General features: G+C 33.7%; 1 protein-coding gene across 1 annotated transcript in view; it reads right to left on the reverse strand.

Moving 5' to 3' along the window:
- TYR (tyrosinase) overlaps window positions 1–18,548 on the reverse strand; it is a 90,817-nt gene that overhangs the window by 41,749 nt on the left and 30,520 nt on the right. The window contains exon 3 of the mRNA XM_003780835.1: window positions 16,442–16,589. Within this exon, the coding sequence (XP_003780883.1) occupies window positions 16,442–16,589 (148 nt within the window). The remainder of the gene's footprint in view (window positions 1–16,441; window positions 16,590–18,548) is intronic.

Raw genomic sequence — 18,548 nt, forward strand, 5'->3', positions numbered from 1 at the left:
AAAAAAAAAAAAAAAAAAAAATATTCTTTTTATTTGGATGAATATGTTATTTCTCCTGGAGATTAGTTTGTATCAGGACATGGCTATAGAAAACTACTTTTATAACTGCCATATCCCCTGGTACTTCCTAAATTTAGTAATAAGTCTTTTCTGAGTATCCACCAGGTTTTTTTTCTTATTTCAGAATATTATGGGGGTGCAAATGTTTCAATTACATGAATTGCTTTAATGAAGTTTGAGTCAAAGTTATAAGTGTGCCTGTCACCCGGGTAGTCTGCATTGTACCTATCAAGTGTGAATTTATGCTGTCCCTCCTGTCCTCTCCTACCTGCTTGTTTTCTGTTGAGTTTTACCACCGAATGTGCTCGTGGATCTTGATCAATTAGTTCCAACTTAATAGTCAGTACATATGGGGTTTTATTTCCATTCCTGAAAACTTCACTTAGAAGAATGGTCTCCAGTCCCCTACAGGTTGTTACAAAGGTATTATTTATCCATTTTTTAATGGCTGAGTAGTGTTCTATGGTATACACATACCACATTTTATTAATCTATTCATGTATCGATAGGCAATCACTACTGTATGGAGATCGAAGGAGATCTGGTCATATGGAGATTTCCCAAAGAGCCAAAGTTGTTCTACCATTCTATTTGCAATCCCACCACTGCATATCTAATCAGAGGAAAGAAATCATTACATCATAAAGACACCTGCATTCATATGTTTACTGCACTGCAATTCACAGTAAAAAAAGACAGGTAATCAACCTACATGTTCATCAAATCCAGGAGTGGATAAAAAAAATGTGGCATATGTATACCGTTGAAAACTACTCAGAGATAAGAAAGAATAAAATGTCTTTTGCAGCAACTTGAATCCAACTGGAGCTCATTATCCTATGTACAGTAACTCAGGAGCAGAAAAATACATCCCACATGCTTTCATTTAAGAGTGAGAGCTAAACAATGGCTACACAATGACAGAGTGGAATAATAGCAGTGGAGCTTCAAACAGGGAGGGTGGCAGGTGGGAAGTTATGAAAAATTACCTATGGGTATTTGGGTGAAGATGGACATGCTAAAAGCCTGGATTTCACCACTCTGTAATATATTCATATATAGAATTCTACTTGTACCCCTGTTATTTTAAAATAAAATAACATACAATAAAATAGCTTTGGGTAAATATTTAATATTTCTGAGAGTTCACTTCAGAATAAAAAAAAACCTGAACAGTTAACTTATTTTAAGGAATAAGAAGGATGTGTACTATCAGGCAGATAATGGTAAAACTTACAATGTTATAGTTCTTTCCTATCATCCATACCAACATGTTTCTTAAGTTCAATAACCAGTGCTAAAGCAATGGCACAAACAAAAGATGATTTACCTAAAGTTTCTTTTCAAACCTCCCACAAACTTTTCCTTTCCTGTTCTCGTCCTCCCAGGCAGCCCCCATGTCACTGAGAACTGATAATTATTCTTCATAGGTGAATGAGAAAATAAAAATAATCAGACTACCATAATTTATCCAACACCAAGCTTACAAGCACACATGCATCTACACTCTATCCCCTGTCTCTGTTCAGGCAAAAAGGAAGACTCAAACCAACTCACTGCAAAGGCCCACCTCTACTGGGATTTGCTTGAAGTCTCAATAACTTGCAAGGATTGCTTTTTCCTTTTGCTGCTGTATGTCTTTCTCTGCATGTTTTAATTTTCAACAAGATATAAATATTCTTAAATATGTATCTTCTCTCTTAAAAATAATGACAAATCATTCTTTGATCTCACATCCCCTTTATTGTAAGCCTTTCAAAAGAGTTGTTCAGAGGCATTTCCAGTCTGGATTTTGATGCTTCCATTTTACCGAGACTGCTGTTGTTGAGGTTACAACCCCATTTTAATAGCAAGGAGAATGTCTAGAGAATTTGTGCTAAGAATCTTGGCATGTTTTTATAAAAATAGATCATATTAATAATCAACGCTATGACTTCAGATAGTTACACAGATTAGCAACATTTTATGGCTGAGGAAAGGAAGGCTTAGGGGAGAGTGAGTAGCTTGTCAGAATTGTGTAGCACTGAGATTCAAAATGAGGCATGTTTAATGATAAAATCTGAGATCTTAATCACATGAATTATTGCCTCCTAGTCTGCTGAATTCTGGTCTTTTGATTTGTTTTATAACCCTGTGCATCCTTTGGATATGACATCTGTGCTATTTCAGTGGTTCTGAAACAGCTCTCTGCATAATTGTGACTAGGACCTTTCCCTTTGGCTCTCTACATAATTGTGACTAGGACCTTTTCTGCTTCTGCTTGTCTAAATATCCACTGTCATACTCAAGTATTCCATACTGCTCCCTGGGACTCCCCTTCTGCACTGCAAGACCTTGACACAGTCTTCCTTCTGCTTTGCGGAAACTATGTGTCTTTGGGTAGGTCACCCTCATTAAGCCCTGATTTCCTTATTTGTAAAATAAAAAGTTTAGATGATGAACCTGAAATTCTCTTTCAGATTTAAAAGTTCAGTCAATAATGATGACAACTTGTATTTCTTTATCTTCCTTCATTGGAGATTTTTAGGTTACCAGTATTTGACTAGCAATTTAAATTCTGCAGTACCAAAACTCTTTACTCCTACAGGGAGCTGGGAGATTTCTCACACTGGAGCGGAACATTCTTTAGCTTATTTGTTATAATTGTAGCACATGACTTCTTCATCACTTGATAGGGTAAGATTCAACTTCTTTAAATTAATGTTTTACTCCAAAACAAAGTGTTATTGATAACTCAGTTGATGGATGCCTGCCTCAGAATTATCAATTACACAACACTTTAGTAAGTGCTTAATGAATGTCCCTGGATCTCTGTTTGGTGCTAGAGGTGATCAATACATAGATCCTGTCTTCAAGAAACTCAAGATTTAGTGCAAGAGAGATAGGCAAACTCAGGAATAAATCTAATAAACACAGACTGGTATAAAAGCTATATCTAACTATATCAACAAGTAAAACTGGTATAGACTATAGGCAAATATGACTATAATGGTATAGTAGCTATTTGTTCTAGGGAGTTAATTTGCTTTAGAAAAAATATTAAGGAGCATTTTAAAAGCTGGGCACAACCCAACAATGTAAAAAGAAACCCAGAAACAGACAGCCCCTCTCTGCTATCTTACCTGATTGCTAGAGCAGAATTTTAAGATATTTTTCTTGATCCTGAGCTCACCTTCTTTCATAACCCTGAGATTTCTGCCTTTCTGAGCAAGTTTCATCCTTGTAATCACCAGCTGTGAAGCAATCTGCTGTTCATTTCTGAAGCCCCAGGGACCCGCCTTGCTGCCACCCTTCTGGCTGGACTGTTTCTGGGCTGCCAAGTTGGCAAAGCGTCTGGTTTGAGGGCATGTGAGTCTTAGCAGGATGGCCCAGGAGAGACTTGAAGAGCTGAGTAGAGGGGAGGACTCACTGGCAAATAAAGCCAAGAAGTCACATCAGAAGAGGTAATTAATCAGTAGCTGTGGAGTGTGGCAGACTCTGGGATATATTGTTTTAACATTGCACCTAGCCTGGATTCCATGCATTCAAGAGACAGAACACCAGAGATTAGTGAGGTGTTCTCAATACTGGAGGGCACTTAAAAAATAGAGTCAAGAATAAAAACAACAGGCATGCTTTTAAAAAGTCCCTTTTACTCTATTTACAAGAGCTAGTCTTTTCCAGATATTGTAGTTTATATAATGTAAACTTACATTCTTATGAGGAAGCTGGTATGATTATCACCTTTTTATAAGTGAGGAAAATGAGGCTTGGAGAGGATCACTTTCCCAAGATCACATAAGAGTCCCTAAGCAGAGCCAGGACATGGTCGCAGACTTTTGGACTCCAGATCATACAACTCCTCCATAGCAGGGTTGCTCTTCACAGTTAGATCTGGTATCTAGTCTGTGAGCTCCTAAGGTGGGTGTCATGACCTGCAATTCTACCGCTATCTCTCTTAGCCTCCAAGCCAGTGACTTTCTTGTCTGACCTACTCTTAAGAGCCCCAACCACATCAGAGAAGTAATTAAGAATCACTTAAAACTGTTGGTTTAAGCTTCTGGGCATACTAAATGACACTCAAATCCCACTCAAATTTTTGGACCAGATTTTTTCCCCTTTACATGTGAAATACTTCTTAACCTCCATCCCAACCTTCTTCTCCCTGTCTGAGTTTGCTAAGTTTTTTAGCAACTTGTTTTACTTGGACTTCCTCCAGGTGTAGTAACTAAACTGCTTGACTACTATTCAAAATAACCATATCTGGACCTTCTGGACTGCGTACAGAAGAGTACACTCTGTCTATATACATTCTTTCTAGTATATACATTCTTTCTAGTAAATCTCAGTTTAAATCCTTTATGAAGCAGCATATCATACAAGTTACTTAGTTTCTCTATAATTTCATCTATTTATCCTTAAGATATAATGATAATGGCACTTACTTGGCAGGAGTTCTGTAATTATTAAATGATTCAACTCATGATTTACTTAGAATTTGGTACCTAGTAAGCATGTAATATTTTTAGTATTTTAGTAACATTTCAATTATTGGCTATTTTCTGAAGTTTCTTCTCACCTTATACTTCTGTGCTTTTCTTATTTGGCTCCCAATGAACTGGGTGTTTTTACAGGCAAATGCCACAAATAAAAGTTCTACTTATTCTCATAAACCCATCAGTCATGATTGTATTCCACACAGTAGAATCTAACAATTATTCATTGAATTTCCATTTTTTCATGAGGCATTGTGCTTAGGTGCTACAGATTCAGGAGTTGATTCAGGACCACTCTATGGTCCCCTCTTCCTTGGCACTCTTTTTGTCATTCCCAAGGAACCTGCATACTAAACCATGCAGAAGCTGAAGTTTTGTTTATCTACTTAGTTACTCGCACATCTGCATGCAGGGACACTAAGTAGAGAAGGAAAGTACGTAATATTGCTGCATCTCCCTAGTATAATACAGACTGTGACATGAAGGGTACTTAATGTTTGCTAAGTTAACAGATGAGTGAATGTTTATGTGCAGAAGTGTGTTTGCTATTTGGGCAGGCGCTTCTTAAGTAGTTAAATGCAAAGGAAGGGGAAGTATTTTCTGCTGCTCTGATGTTATTCACCATGCATCACCCAGCAACAACCCTTTACTTCCTGATGAAGAAGGCGCAAGCATGAAAGCTTATGCTTACTGGCCAGTGGGTGGCCTAAGACAAACTAGGCCATACAAAAATGAAATATGGATTTTAAGAGGCAATTCCAAGCAGGGAATCACCAAAAGAGGAATTCAAAGTCCTGTAGAAACAAGGAAGTGATTGGAATCACTGAGTACAGGGTTCTTGCCAGGGGCAGGCTGTGCTAGGGTAAGTGAGCATTTGAGCAGCTGCTACTGGACAGACGGTAATAGAGAGTGTGTCTGGGAAACTGTAGCACCTGGAACTCAACTGCCTAACAGAATTCTTCATTCACTCAGTCTGTGAGGGATAGGGTTCTGAAATAGATATGAGCCAGTAGGGATTTAATAAAAATAGAATAATAGGAAACAAACACAATCTTAAGAAGCTTTAAGAGTTGCAGGCAAATAATTATGCATTTCCCACAACTCTTAGCTTGTTTGCTTGTCTGTTTTGTTTTGAGAATTGGCTCTATTTTTGTTGTCATTGCAGAAGATAGACAAGATACATGTCTCTAGTATGAAAAGTTAAGACAAGCTAAGAAAATATAAAGTTCATGCCTAATTCCACCAATCAGAGATTAATTTTCAATGTTCTTGCTTATATTAATAGGCACATTTACCTACATGGGTACGCAGGTATATCCATACACTTTTGAAGTGGAATATTATTAAACATCCTATTCTGTAACCTATCTTCCTTATCTAAAACTATATAATAAGCATTTAAAAACCCAATCGTCATAAATATACATAATCATTTTAATGACTACTGAATTTTCCATTGTATGTTCACTAGATATATTGACAGGTTACTTTGTAAATGGAGAGTGGAGAATATATTTAAATTACATTTCTTTGCCAGTTTGCTAGTTAGTACACTGCAACTGTACCATGTTATTCTTCATTCAACTAAACAGTATGTTCTGGGCATTACCCAGAGTACAAAGAATACAGATAAAAGGATGATAAATAAAATAAGTGTTGAAGTAATAATTCAAGATCTTATTAGAAAAACTAGCTATTGTACAGTTAGAATACAATATCTTAAGGTATATGAAAAGATCAGCACAAAATTCTTGGAGACTCAAAAGAATGGAGTAAATGCCTTGTGGAAGTGGAGACAGCTTTGCCAATAAATTGATGCTTGAACTACCTCTTGACTTATAAACATAGGTGGAACCCCCAGCTGCTTGTGCATAACAAGCTCCCATAGGAAGGATGTAGAACTCAAGTGTCTAACGAGTGCGTAGCACAAGCTGAATAAGTATTTCTTGAATGAATGTGGAAAGAACAGCTCGAATAATGAGAGGGGAATCTTCTATAACATTTCTTTTACCCTGTAATATTTACAACACTTCAATGGGACCTTTAAGTTCCAATAAAGTATAGTATTCCTTTGTAGTGCTCACTGTGGAATCACCTAAAACCTCTAAACTTTTAAGAGTAACTCACTTCTTAAAAAACAGTTATTTAAATTGTTGCAGAATAATATTAATTATAGCATCCTATTATTGAGTGTCAACTACATATTATATCTAATGTTCCTTGGTTGACTCCCACCCAAGGTGGTATTATTACAGAACCTCCATTATACAGATCAGTGGCTGCATTGCTAAGTGACTAACCCATATATGAGTCTAGGTCTGTCTGACCCTTCAATCCATTACCACGCTATGCTGCCTGCTATTAATACTTACAGAAAGGATTTATATTCACATTATGTGTGATTTTATAGCTTCTGAGTTGGTCCAGACTTGTTCAAAAAGACTCTCATTTTAGAGAAGAGGAAAGAAAGACTCAAAAAAAGACATGATTTATTTAAACTCCTAGGGATAAAGTAGAGATTAGACTAGATTGGGCTGTTGTAGTGTTAGGCTGCTTTAAAAACTCAGATGTTCCTGTATTTAGTTTCCCCAAAATCTAATCTTTTTTTACATTAACAAAACAAATTCATTCTTTCAATTCATTTTCAATTCATTCTTTCTTTTAGAGTGTTCACCCTCCTGTCCTCAACCTCCTCAAGTTCTCTCCTTGCCAGAAAGTTTTTTACAAATCTGAAAGCAGATTACAGCCCTTGTCAGACCTTAACCTGAATAAAGGAGAAACATAATTTTAACTATAAATTGAACTTATCTCCTTGTCACTTGCCTATTAATCAGAACTAAAAGCATGATTAAGCTGTCACTAAAAAACTCACTAAAGCCCTGCAATTGTACTAATGCATTCTACTGTCATTTCTTCAAAAAGACATCCAGTGTGTGATAAAGTCCAGGAAGGACTGTAGACATTTAGAACAATCCATTCTTTTATCAGACAAGAACATTGAAGAACAAAAAGTCTAAGACTCTGAAACTAGGGACAGATGATTGAACGAAATAAACCATATGAAAAAGAATAACTTCCAAATAGCAAAAAAAAAAAAAAAAATCATTAAAAACGTTTAAAAATAACTAGTGACTGGAGAAAATATCTGCCATGTTTATAACAAAAGAACCAATTTTTTAAAATTATGAAAAGTTTATATAGTGCAGTAATTGAAAGATTAATAAATCTAATACAAAATAGCAAAGAGTGGAAACAGAAATTTAAAAAGGAAATATAAGTAATGAATATTAAGTAGAGAAAAATAGAGAAATTCAAATAAATATTTCCCTACTTGTGGCAGCAACAAAGCATAATAAAATTAACACTCACTAGTGAAATGAGGGCATGGGGTAGAAGGCTCACTTTTATCTTCTGGCCATGTATATGTAGATGGTGCAATCATTTTTGGAAGGCAATTTGGAAATATCTATCAAAATTTTAAATGTACTTAACTGCTCACCTTCCAATTCCAATGTTAAAAATTTGCTTATTAATTATACTCACAAAGGGCTCCAAATTCTTTCTATCTTTCTTTCTTTATGCATACACAGTATATGAGTGTACATGTAAATATAGGTATATGTAATATTATTTAGCAAATATATGTGCATATATGTGTGTGTGTATATGTATTTTTTTTAATTTTTTAAAAGAGAAAGAGACACATGAAAATATCTATTACGGAATGGAATTGATATGCATGACTGATGTGGAAATATATCTAAGGTAGATTACTAAGTAAGAAAAACCCCAGAATTATGTGGAAATACAGTTATTTAATATATATAAAGTGAATATATTTTCCTACAAACACAAGAACAGAATGGTGGAGTAAGACTTCTTTTATTTTGTTTTGTTTGCTTCTCTAAGTATTTAGAGAATATAAGTTGTTTTCTAAGTATTTTTTAGGTGGACGAATAGATTTTAGGTAATTTTTCCAAATTTGTTTCCTTGTTTTTTCAAATTAAAAAACACCAGATTAAAATATTTTAATATAATCTGCAAAAATAAGGAAATCAAGACATACCAGGCCCCTCAAATTTGATCCTATCCTTCCCTCTACTTGCTTATGGGAACCTGTTCTCCAGGTAGTTGAGCTTTTTACAGTTTCCTCAATGTGCTTTTCTCTATCATATTTTGTGCCTCTTCTGTGCTCTATGTACGACATATACTTCCTCTGTCATGTCCCTGATTTCCCATTATTCAGAAATCAATCCAAGAGTAGCTTTTTTTAGAAAGCATTTATAATCCTCAGGGCAGAGTTGAGCTCTTCCTTCTTTGGATTTATAAACCTTTCACATGTTTATAAAAGCTGTACCAGGTTGTTAATGATTATTGATATTATTTTCTGTCTCTGGATGGATTGCAAGCATCTGGTGGTCAGGCATTTTTATTTATCTCAATAAATAAGAAAGGCATAGTATCTGGTATTGTATTAAGAATATAGTAAGAACATACAATGTTTGAAGACCAAATAAAGTTTTAATGAAATTTATTTATCCTTAATCTAAAAACAGTTTACAGGAGACTCATCTTTTGATTCCTTAATTGTCCAAAGTAGTTAAGAACATTGCTATGTGATAAGATGCATTATTGAACTCTTAACTCTGTCCCTCATAGCTATATAATTTTGAGCAAGTTATGGAACCTCTTCATCTTTCTTTTTTAATCCTTAAAGTAGGAATAATACTAAAACTTCCTTTATTAATTTATTTGTATTGATTAAGTTAAAATGTATAAGGATGGGGAGGGGATCTGCAGAGAGAGGGAAGGAGGGAAGCGAGGGAAGTCTCACCTTTTGGGGGCAAGACACGGTTGTAAGAGGGACTTTACCTAACAAATGCAATCAGTGAAACCTGGTTTCTTGTACCCTCAATGAATCCCCAACAAGAAATTAAAAAAAAATATATAAGGAATTAAGAATATTGCATAGCATATAGGAAAAATTAAATACCCCTGTACATATTTTCCTTAAAAATTACTATATTAGATTCAATCTCTGAATTTACTTTTTACTGAAAAGTGGTAGCAAAAATTAGAATTAGCTTGAGTCTTTATTGGCCCATCATTGACACATTTTGATGGCAGACTAATTTGTCAGTGAAATCCTATTACTTTACATGTCTATGAGCCTAAAAGCTTATTTTGTGTTTTGAAAGCCAAGCCTCCATTTCTTTCTTCAGTTCATATAAAACTTCCAACGTGAGACTGATTTCAATGAGAAAGAAGTTTGTTCCTATTCCTTGAATATCTACTCTTATCCACCTCATGCTTTCTAGGTATCAGTCCAGGTAGCATAATTTTTATGTAGCTTTCCCAGTGTTTCCCTCATGATTGTGCATAAATCATATCACACTGTAGTTGTTTGCTTGTTTATATTTTCCACTAGATTAAGCTTCTTCAGACCAATGGTTTTATCTCATCATTATGTTTTCTCATTGCTAAACCATGTCTGATAGTCTAGAAACATAATAAAGTCTTAAAATAAGTTCAGGGTATTCAATAATTATTACATTTTTCTCCTCCAGACTTGCAAGAAATAGTTAAGTATAGACATCAGCTAGATGGCAGAATAGAGTCTCTAGTGTTTACTCCCCCACAGAAAAGTCAAGTCAAACAATTATCCACACATGAAAATAACTCCACAAGACCTATGGAACCCAGGTGAGAAATTACAGCAACCTAGGTATAGTATAGACGGAAGATAAGATGCATTGAACAGGGTACATTACCTGTGCTACCCCTCTCTGGAGCCCAGGCAGCACAGCACAGAAACACATACCCTACAAATGGGGGATGGAGAGGAAAATAAGCAATGGAGATTGCTTTGAACTTCAAAACTGGGCCAACTCCTATAAAATCTAGAGCTGGGATGACTCCCATGGCCTCAGGCACTAAGCCAGTACTCACAGACAGCCTTATTGTCAAGCCAACCAAGTAGCCTCTGGCTCTGGACTATGCTTAGCACTGGGCAGGCCCTCATAGCCACTGTTTTTAGTCCTGCCCCATCATTAAACTAGTCCTCATAGCTCTAGTCATCAGGTTAACATGTGTGGATGCAGTGTCCAGTCTTGCCTCTCAGATGGAGGTTCCAGGCTCATCAAACACTCAGCCAGTACCCACTGCTCAGGATCCAGGCCAGTACCCACTCATTGAGCTTCTAAGCCTTCCCTGATATGAGGCAGGCAGATGAATTAATATTATTGAAGTATTTATGTCACTGAAAGCAGTCTACACATTCAATGCAATCTCTATCAAAATACCTAAGACGTTCTTTAAAAAATAGTAAAAACAATCCTAAAATTCATATGGAAGAAGAACACCAACAACAAAACCAACAATACCTCGAATACCCAAAACCATCTTGAACAACAACAAAAAAAGCTAAAGACATCATGCTACCTGCTTTCAATATGTGCTATAATACTATAGTAATTGAAGTAGTGTGGTACTGGCATAAAAACAGACCAATCAACAAATGGGACAGGATAAAAAGCCATGAAATAAATCCAGGCATTTACCTTCAGTTGATTTTCCCATTGTGTGACACAAACACAATGGAATAAATTATGCTGGGACAATTGTATATCCAGATTTGTAAGAATGAAATTAGACCTTTATCTCAGACTCTGTACAAAAAAATCAACTCAGACGAATTAAAGACTTAAACCTGAAACTGAAACTGCTAGAAGAAAACATAGACAAAGTTCCATGACAATGTGCTGTGGGCAATGATTTTTTTTTTTTTGGACATAACTTCAAAAACTGGCAATAAAACCAAAAATAGACAAATAGGATTATATCAATTAAAAAGCTTTTGCACAATCAAGAAATCAATTAACAAAAGAAGAGGCAAAAAAAAAGTGATGTACTCAAAATAAAGGATATGGAGAGAATGTGGTGTAAGTTAATAGGAACAGTGGTATTTTATTTTAACAACCAGCTCTCTTGGAATAAAATCTCTAACCTATAGCATTAGCCAATTTCATAGTGTAAATACTCCCACCATGTCTGACTTCAATTCCAACTTGAGATCATTGAAGGTGGAGTGATGGAAATGTATACATGATTTGATCTTTCCAGCTGGTGTGAACTGTCTTTTCTATAACCATCTCTCCCATCCAGAATGTGTTGGGTGCAATTCACAGATTTGGATAGTTCTTTTTTTTTTTTTTTTTTTAGTTTTTGATATCTAGGACATCAAGGTGTCCAGAAAATTCAGAATTATTTAAGAAAATGTATTTTTAATTGACAAATAATACTTGCATATATATGTAAGGTAAAATGTGATGTATTATATATATATTATTTTATTTGTATATAAAATATATATTATTACATTAAATATATCTATATATTAACTACTTAATATGTTAAATTATATCAATATATTATCATATTAATATTTATTTCAATGTATATTATTTCTATGTATATATAAATATATAATATGATATAATATATACAAATATGTTATTTATGTTTATATGAGAAAATTATATCTATAATATATTATATATAAATTTATATGCTATTTATGTTTATATATTATAGATATAATTTATAAATATTTTAATTACATATAATATATATTATTCATATTTATATCTAAATAAATAAAATAATATATATAAAATGTATCACATTTTACCTTACATATACCTTACTTGATTGAATCATCCCACTATATAATGGGATGATTAAGTATTAAGAAATAATAATAATAGTAATGCAAAGAGAGTAACATTCACATCGTCAAATAAGAGTGTGACTATTATAGAATGCTTTGACTCTTACTCTTTTGGGTAACATGATCATCTCATTATATAATGGGATAATTAAATCAAGTTTAAATACATATCACCTCACATATTTATCGTTTTGTTGGGGTCAGAACATTTAAAATCTACTATTTTACCAAATTTACTATACTTGATCTTAACCAAAAGGTCAAAAAGAGATGTTTGAACAATTTTAAAGTATATGGTAGATTATTATTAACTATAATCTGTGTAATAGGTGATTAAAGCTTAATTCTCACGTGTAGCTGAAACTTTGTACCCTTTGACAAACATTCTGGGGTATTTGAATCAATGATTCTGAGTAAACCCTATAACTCTGAGGTCTACTACTACTACAAAAAAAAACCTACTCTGTGAGAAATTTTAATGAATTCAATGTAATGTTATTTACTGTAGATATCATGTTATACAATAGATCTTTTGAACTTATTTCTCTTTTCCAACTTTAATTTGTATCCTTTGACCAACATCTCCCTAATCTCCCTAGTAACTACCATGTACTCCAATTTTTATGAGTTTGTTTTAGACTCTACATATAAGTGAAATAACCCCATATTTGTTTTTTGTGCCTGGATTATTTCATTTAAGATAATGATCTACAGATTGTTGCAAATGACAGGATTTCCTTTTTTTGTGGCTGACTAGTATTCCTATATATATATACATATATAATACATAAAATATGCATATGTATATCACATTTTTTAATCCATTCATCTGTTTATGGTTGATATTACATGTTGCCTTTTATGAGGGAACTGTCCTACCTGTGCTTTGGGAGTTATATCCAAAAAATCATTACCCAGGGCAATGTTATGAAGCTTTTCTCTTATGTTTTCTTCTAGCAGTTTTAGTTTCTGGTCTTATATTTAAGTCATTAATTCATTTCAAGCTGATTTTTATCTATGGTGTGAGATAAAGGTCTAATTTCCATCTTTTTCATGTGGATACCCACATGAAAGCATGATACAAGATGACACAAACACACCATGGAAAAAGGATGGGGGAATTTGAAAGTTGAAAATCACCTTTATTAAAAGTTAATTGAAAGATTATATTATATATACATAGTCAATACATTAAATTATAATTCAGTTATATTAATTCAATTAATTGAAAATTAATTGAAAAATTCAATTAATGCTTGAATTTATTTCTGGTCTCTTTATTTAATCCTATTTGTCAATATGTTTGTTTTTATATATATCAGTACTATGCTATTTTAATTACTATGTAGTATAGTTTTGTAGCATATTCGGAAATCAGGTAGTTTGATACCTTCAGCTTTGTTCTTTTTGCCCAAGATGGTTTTGGATATTTAAAGTCTTTTTTGGTTCCATATGAATTTTAGTATCGTTTTTACTACATTTGTAAAGAGTATTTTAGGTATTTTGATAGAGATTGCATTGAATCTGTAGATTACTTTGGGTAACATGAATATTTTATCTTTTTTTAAAATTTTTACATATACATGTGATTATTGGGTTTCCACTTTTTGCCTTCACAGAATTAAAAAGGCTTAAAATTTACCAACAATAACAATGTTTAAGATAAGGACTAGAAACAAAAACCTCGTAAAGAATGTATGAAGATAAATACATTCAGAAAAGAAATCAGATGATTGCTACAATGAAGTATTAAGCAGTAATAATAATAGTAGTGCAAAGAAAGTAACATTCACTTTGTCAAATAAGGGTATGGCTATTATAGAACCTTGACTCTGAGGTTCAGTATGGAGTCATCAATTAACTTCTAACTATTTTTTTTCAAAGTCTCAAAAAAATAGACAATATTTTAATAATATTAATTTTTTCAGTCTTTGAGCATGAAGTATCTGTGTCTTCTTCAATTTCCTTTATCAATGTTATCTAGTTTTCAGTGTATGAGTCTTTCATTTTCTTGTTTAAATTTACTCCTAGGTGTGTTATCCATGTAGGATTATTTTCTTAATTTCTTTTTCATAGTTTATCACTAGTGTATAGAAACTGTACTAATTTTTGAACATTATATTTGTGTCCTTAAAGTTTACTTAATTTGTTTATTCGTTTTAACAGGTTTTCTTATGTATTCTTTAGGCTTTGCTGTATATGATCATGTTATCAAGAAACGGAGACAATTTAACTTTTTCCTTTCCTACTTGGATACCTCTTATTTTTCTTGCCTAAGTGTTCTGGCTAGGACTGTCAATACCATCTTGGATGAAAGTGGGAAGAGTGGTCATTCTTAATTCTTTAGAGTTTATGGGATGACTCTAGAGATTTAAAAATGCCAAAAATTCACAAGGGCAAATAATATACAAATGATACTTGAAAAATATTAAATCTCACTTTTCTGGGAATATTTTATTCCAATCGTCTACTTTCCTCCTTTGTATATGAGTAATAAATGGTTGTGACATTGGTGTTTCTATCATAGTTTTGGTCCTCATGCACCTTGTTATAAACTAATATCTGTATGAAGCTTTCCCAATGGTCATCTAGGTCTGATGGTCACTTATTTATTTCATATTATGCCCATGTTCCTGGGGACATGCGTGAAGAAGTAAAGATGGTGGTAAGTGAGCAAAACATATGATTCTCAGTTTAAGTTTCCCTATCTTTAAAATAGGAAAAATAGTAGTTCTTATTTTTACCAAAGAAGATGATAGTATTATCTTAATGCAGTATTATCTTATAAATCTTTGACTTTTATTCATTAGCTGTGGTGATAAAATTACTTTAGAGTGGATAAAGAAAGAGATCTATGTAATTTGTCTGTTGTGATTTGATACTTTATTTTCTCCCGTTTTCTTAAAAAATTTCAGAAGCAGATAGCTGACCTGCTTCTGTGTTCTTTCTTTTTTGCTATCATCACCTATGATTGCATCTAAAACCCAATATGGTTAGGACATTCCACATGTAATGGAAGAGGGATAATAAGTGGAATAAAAGCTCCAAGAAAATTAAATCACGCTAAATGCGACACTGGGGCCATAGTGCGTTCTGTTTGGAGAATTAATAATATAGCATTTAGGGATGGTGCCTGTGACTCAGTGAGTAGGGAGCTGGCCACATATATGAGGGTGGTGGCTTTGAAAGCAGCCCCCACCAAACTGCTACAACAACAACCAAAATAATATAGCATTCAGGCTAATGAGAAATATCAAAGTCTGTATATCCGTATATGTGAGAGTCTTAGGAAGACAAATAATGACATCATTTCTAGAGGAAAAAAATATATTGATGAGAGATGTAATAATTTAGTGCTCTACCCAGATAGCCTTACATTCTTCGTACCAGTTCCATGTGCCCACCTCCCTGCTTCTTCAATCTTTGCTTTTAACTACACACCCCTGCTATTTTAAAAGGATACTTTTGGGTACTGGAGCCGTACAGACTATCTAGAAACAGGTTAGTGCCTGGAAGTTTTACATCCTCTACCACAGGACAACTTATAGCCAATCGTTATTTAGTATGGGAGTGCAAAGTCGCATCTCCTTTGTCTTAAGGTAGAAAAAACTGAGATGGATTTTATACTCGACCAAGATCTGGTGGAATCTGGGTCCTCAACTAAAACTATACCCTTATTTGACATTCCCCCCTTAATTATCCTGCCTTACTCGGGTCCTTACTAGTTTACCTTAATAAAATGCTTCTTCTACAAAACATATTAGGTTTTAGACTCCAAATCCTCAACGTCAAATCTGTTCTTGGATGAATCTGATACAAGACAATAAACCAGTGATTTTCAGCTGGTGTGTCATGGCACACTGGCATACCCTGAAAGATTCTTGGGTGTACTGCAAAAATATTTAAAGATCATTAATTAAATTATTTTCCAAAGAAGATCAAAGCATAGTAAGTATATTCTTTTTTTTTACTCTTTTTTATCAACATAATTTAAATGTGCCATGGAAGTTTAATTGTAGGTTCAAGTACTCCATGAGATTAAAAAAAGGTTGAAAAACAATGCAACAGACCATCATAATTTCATAGCCTTTATGTAATAACTAAAGTCATATTTTAATAGACATCTACTACATTTACATCCAATAAGCATACAATTTATAATGAAATATCAACCAACCTGTCAACAAATGCATGGTGAAGAAGAAAAATGGGGTCATTAGCAGATCCCTGCACCTGGGACATTGTTCCATTCATATAGATGTGCAAAGCATTGTGCATACTGCTTTGGGAGGCATCTGCTATCCCAGTAAGTGGACTAGCAAACCCTGTAGGTAAAAATGAAATTGAAAAAACAAGTTAGATTACATTAGTGATCAAAAATCCAAATGATTATCTCATTTGGCTTGTAAGAATAATTAAAAGCATAACTCAAAATAATAAAATAAATAATAAATTCATTCTGTACTGGATTCTTTACATTCTGGATATTCTTTGTGTGTTCAATAAATCTTTGTAGCATTGAATGGCCTTAATTTCAGTGCAATGAATAGATTAACCAGATGCAATAGGCTAAACCAATTTGTGCTCTCTACTTTTGATTCTATTATTCCTTTCTATATAGAAAAGTTGTAAGAGCATTTGATAAAAATCATCTATTCATTTTTCATGTCAATTTGTAACAGCACTCAGAACAAATTTTTCCAGCCTGTTATGTGTCCTCTTGCTTTCTAGTTCTGGAGAATACTTTTAATTTTGGTTTCTGACTCCAGAGAAAGCACAAGAAAATTTGTGGCTCTCTACATTTTAATTTATCTTTCATAGTATCATCTTTCATATCAGGTCATAATGTGTTTTCTTTTGCAGAATATTCATTTTACAAATAAGTACAGATCCAATAAATAGTTCCATTTATTGCATCAGATATATGTAGTAATATTGCTATTATTTTCTAAATGTAAATTGTGCTAAATGTTTCCTGAGGCATATTTCCTTCAATATTTATCAGATCCTTGTTGATTAGAAATTAATACCCCCATTAAAAAGAATACTGAGGTTCAGAGAAACTCTGAGTTTACCAAGGCTATATAAGTAGAGTTAGGATTTTAATCCATATCAGTTAGCCATTAGGATTTGAACTCTTGATATTTTGTGTTGTCTCTCATATCCTTCTTAAGAAAAGGTGAAGCAAGATATACTTTGTCTAGTTTTAACTTTAACTTTTAGTTTTGTTGGAATGGACTGTAAAAGTATATCTTTTTTTGACATTTGAGTAACAGAACAAACAAACTGTAGGTAGAAACCAAGTTGGAGGAATATAGCAAAGGGCATATTACTGAATTTCAGAACTTAGAAATATCAAGCAAGTGGAAATGTGAATAAGATTGCAATCTAAACCAAAGTTAGGGTAAAAACAATGAAGGTACTATAATTTGGGCAGGGGAGGTTGAGTTAGATTTCGTACAAGTAAACATATTTTATTGGCAATCTCTTCATTTTTAAAGGTGCAGCTCTTGACTTTTGCATCTGATGTCTTGTACTCTCCCACCACTGTGCTCAAATGTCTTCTACTCCCTCAGTTGGAAATTTCCCCCCATCCTTTCCTCTCTTTTAAAGTTCATTTTACTCATTCTTAGATATTGTGCCAACCCACATCCCTCTGGAAGATTAGCCTAAGAACATGCATGCCCTCTTTTGTGAACCCTTTTGTCTGTGACAGCTTTTGTGAATATACATGCATGGCATTTACTACGTCTAGACATTTTTGGCATAATTAATTTCATGTAACATTTAGGTACATATGTAATACCTATATTATTATAGGTATGGAAAAGAGAGTTTACAAAGGAAAAGAATTTGTCTATGGTTAATGAAGAAAAGGGAAGGGGGATTAAGATTAGAACAGAGCCTATTTTATTATAGAGCACATGTTCTTGAATACAACAGCTCACTACCTTTCCCATGTAGCAAGAAATAATAAGAAACTGTGGGCAATGTTCTTCAGGATTTTATCTCTGAGTAGCATCAAATAAAAAATTTAAAATCACATTTTATGCATGCTATCACATAGTTTTATGTAGGTTCCATTTTTTTCTTTTTCTTTTAATTGTTGGGGAATCATTGAGGGTACAGTGAGCCTGGTTATACTGCTTGCATTTGCTGGGTGAAGTCCTTCTATTAATAGTGTTCTGCCCCCAAGAGGTGTGTCACACACTGTGGCCACACATCCCCCTCCCTCTTTCCCTCTGTCCCCTCTCTCCTTCTCCCTCCCCCCACCATGGACTAGC

This window comes from Otolemur garnettii, unplaced genomic scaffold (genome assembly GCF_000181295.1).
Source record: "Otolemur garnettii isolate 467f Iridium unplaced genomic scaffold, OtoGar3 scaffold00001, whole genome shotgun sequence".
Lineage (NCBI taxonomy): Eukaryota > Metazoa > Chordata > Mammalia > Primates > Galagidae > Otolemur > Otolemur garnettii.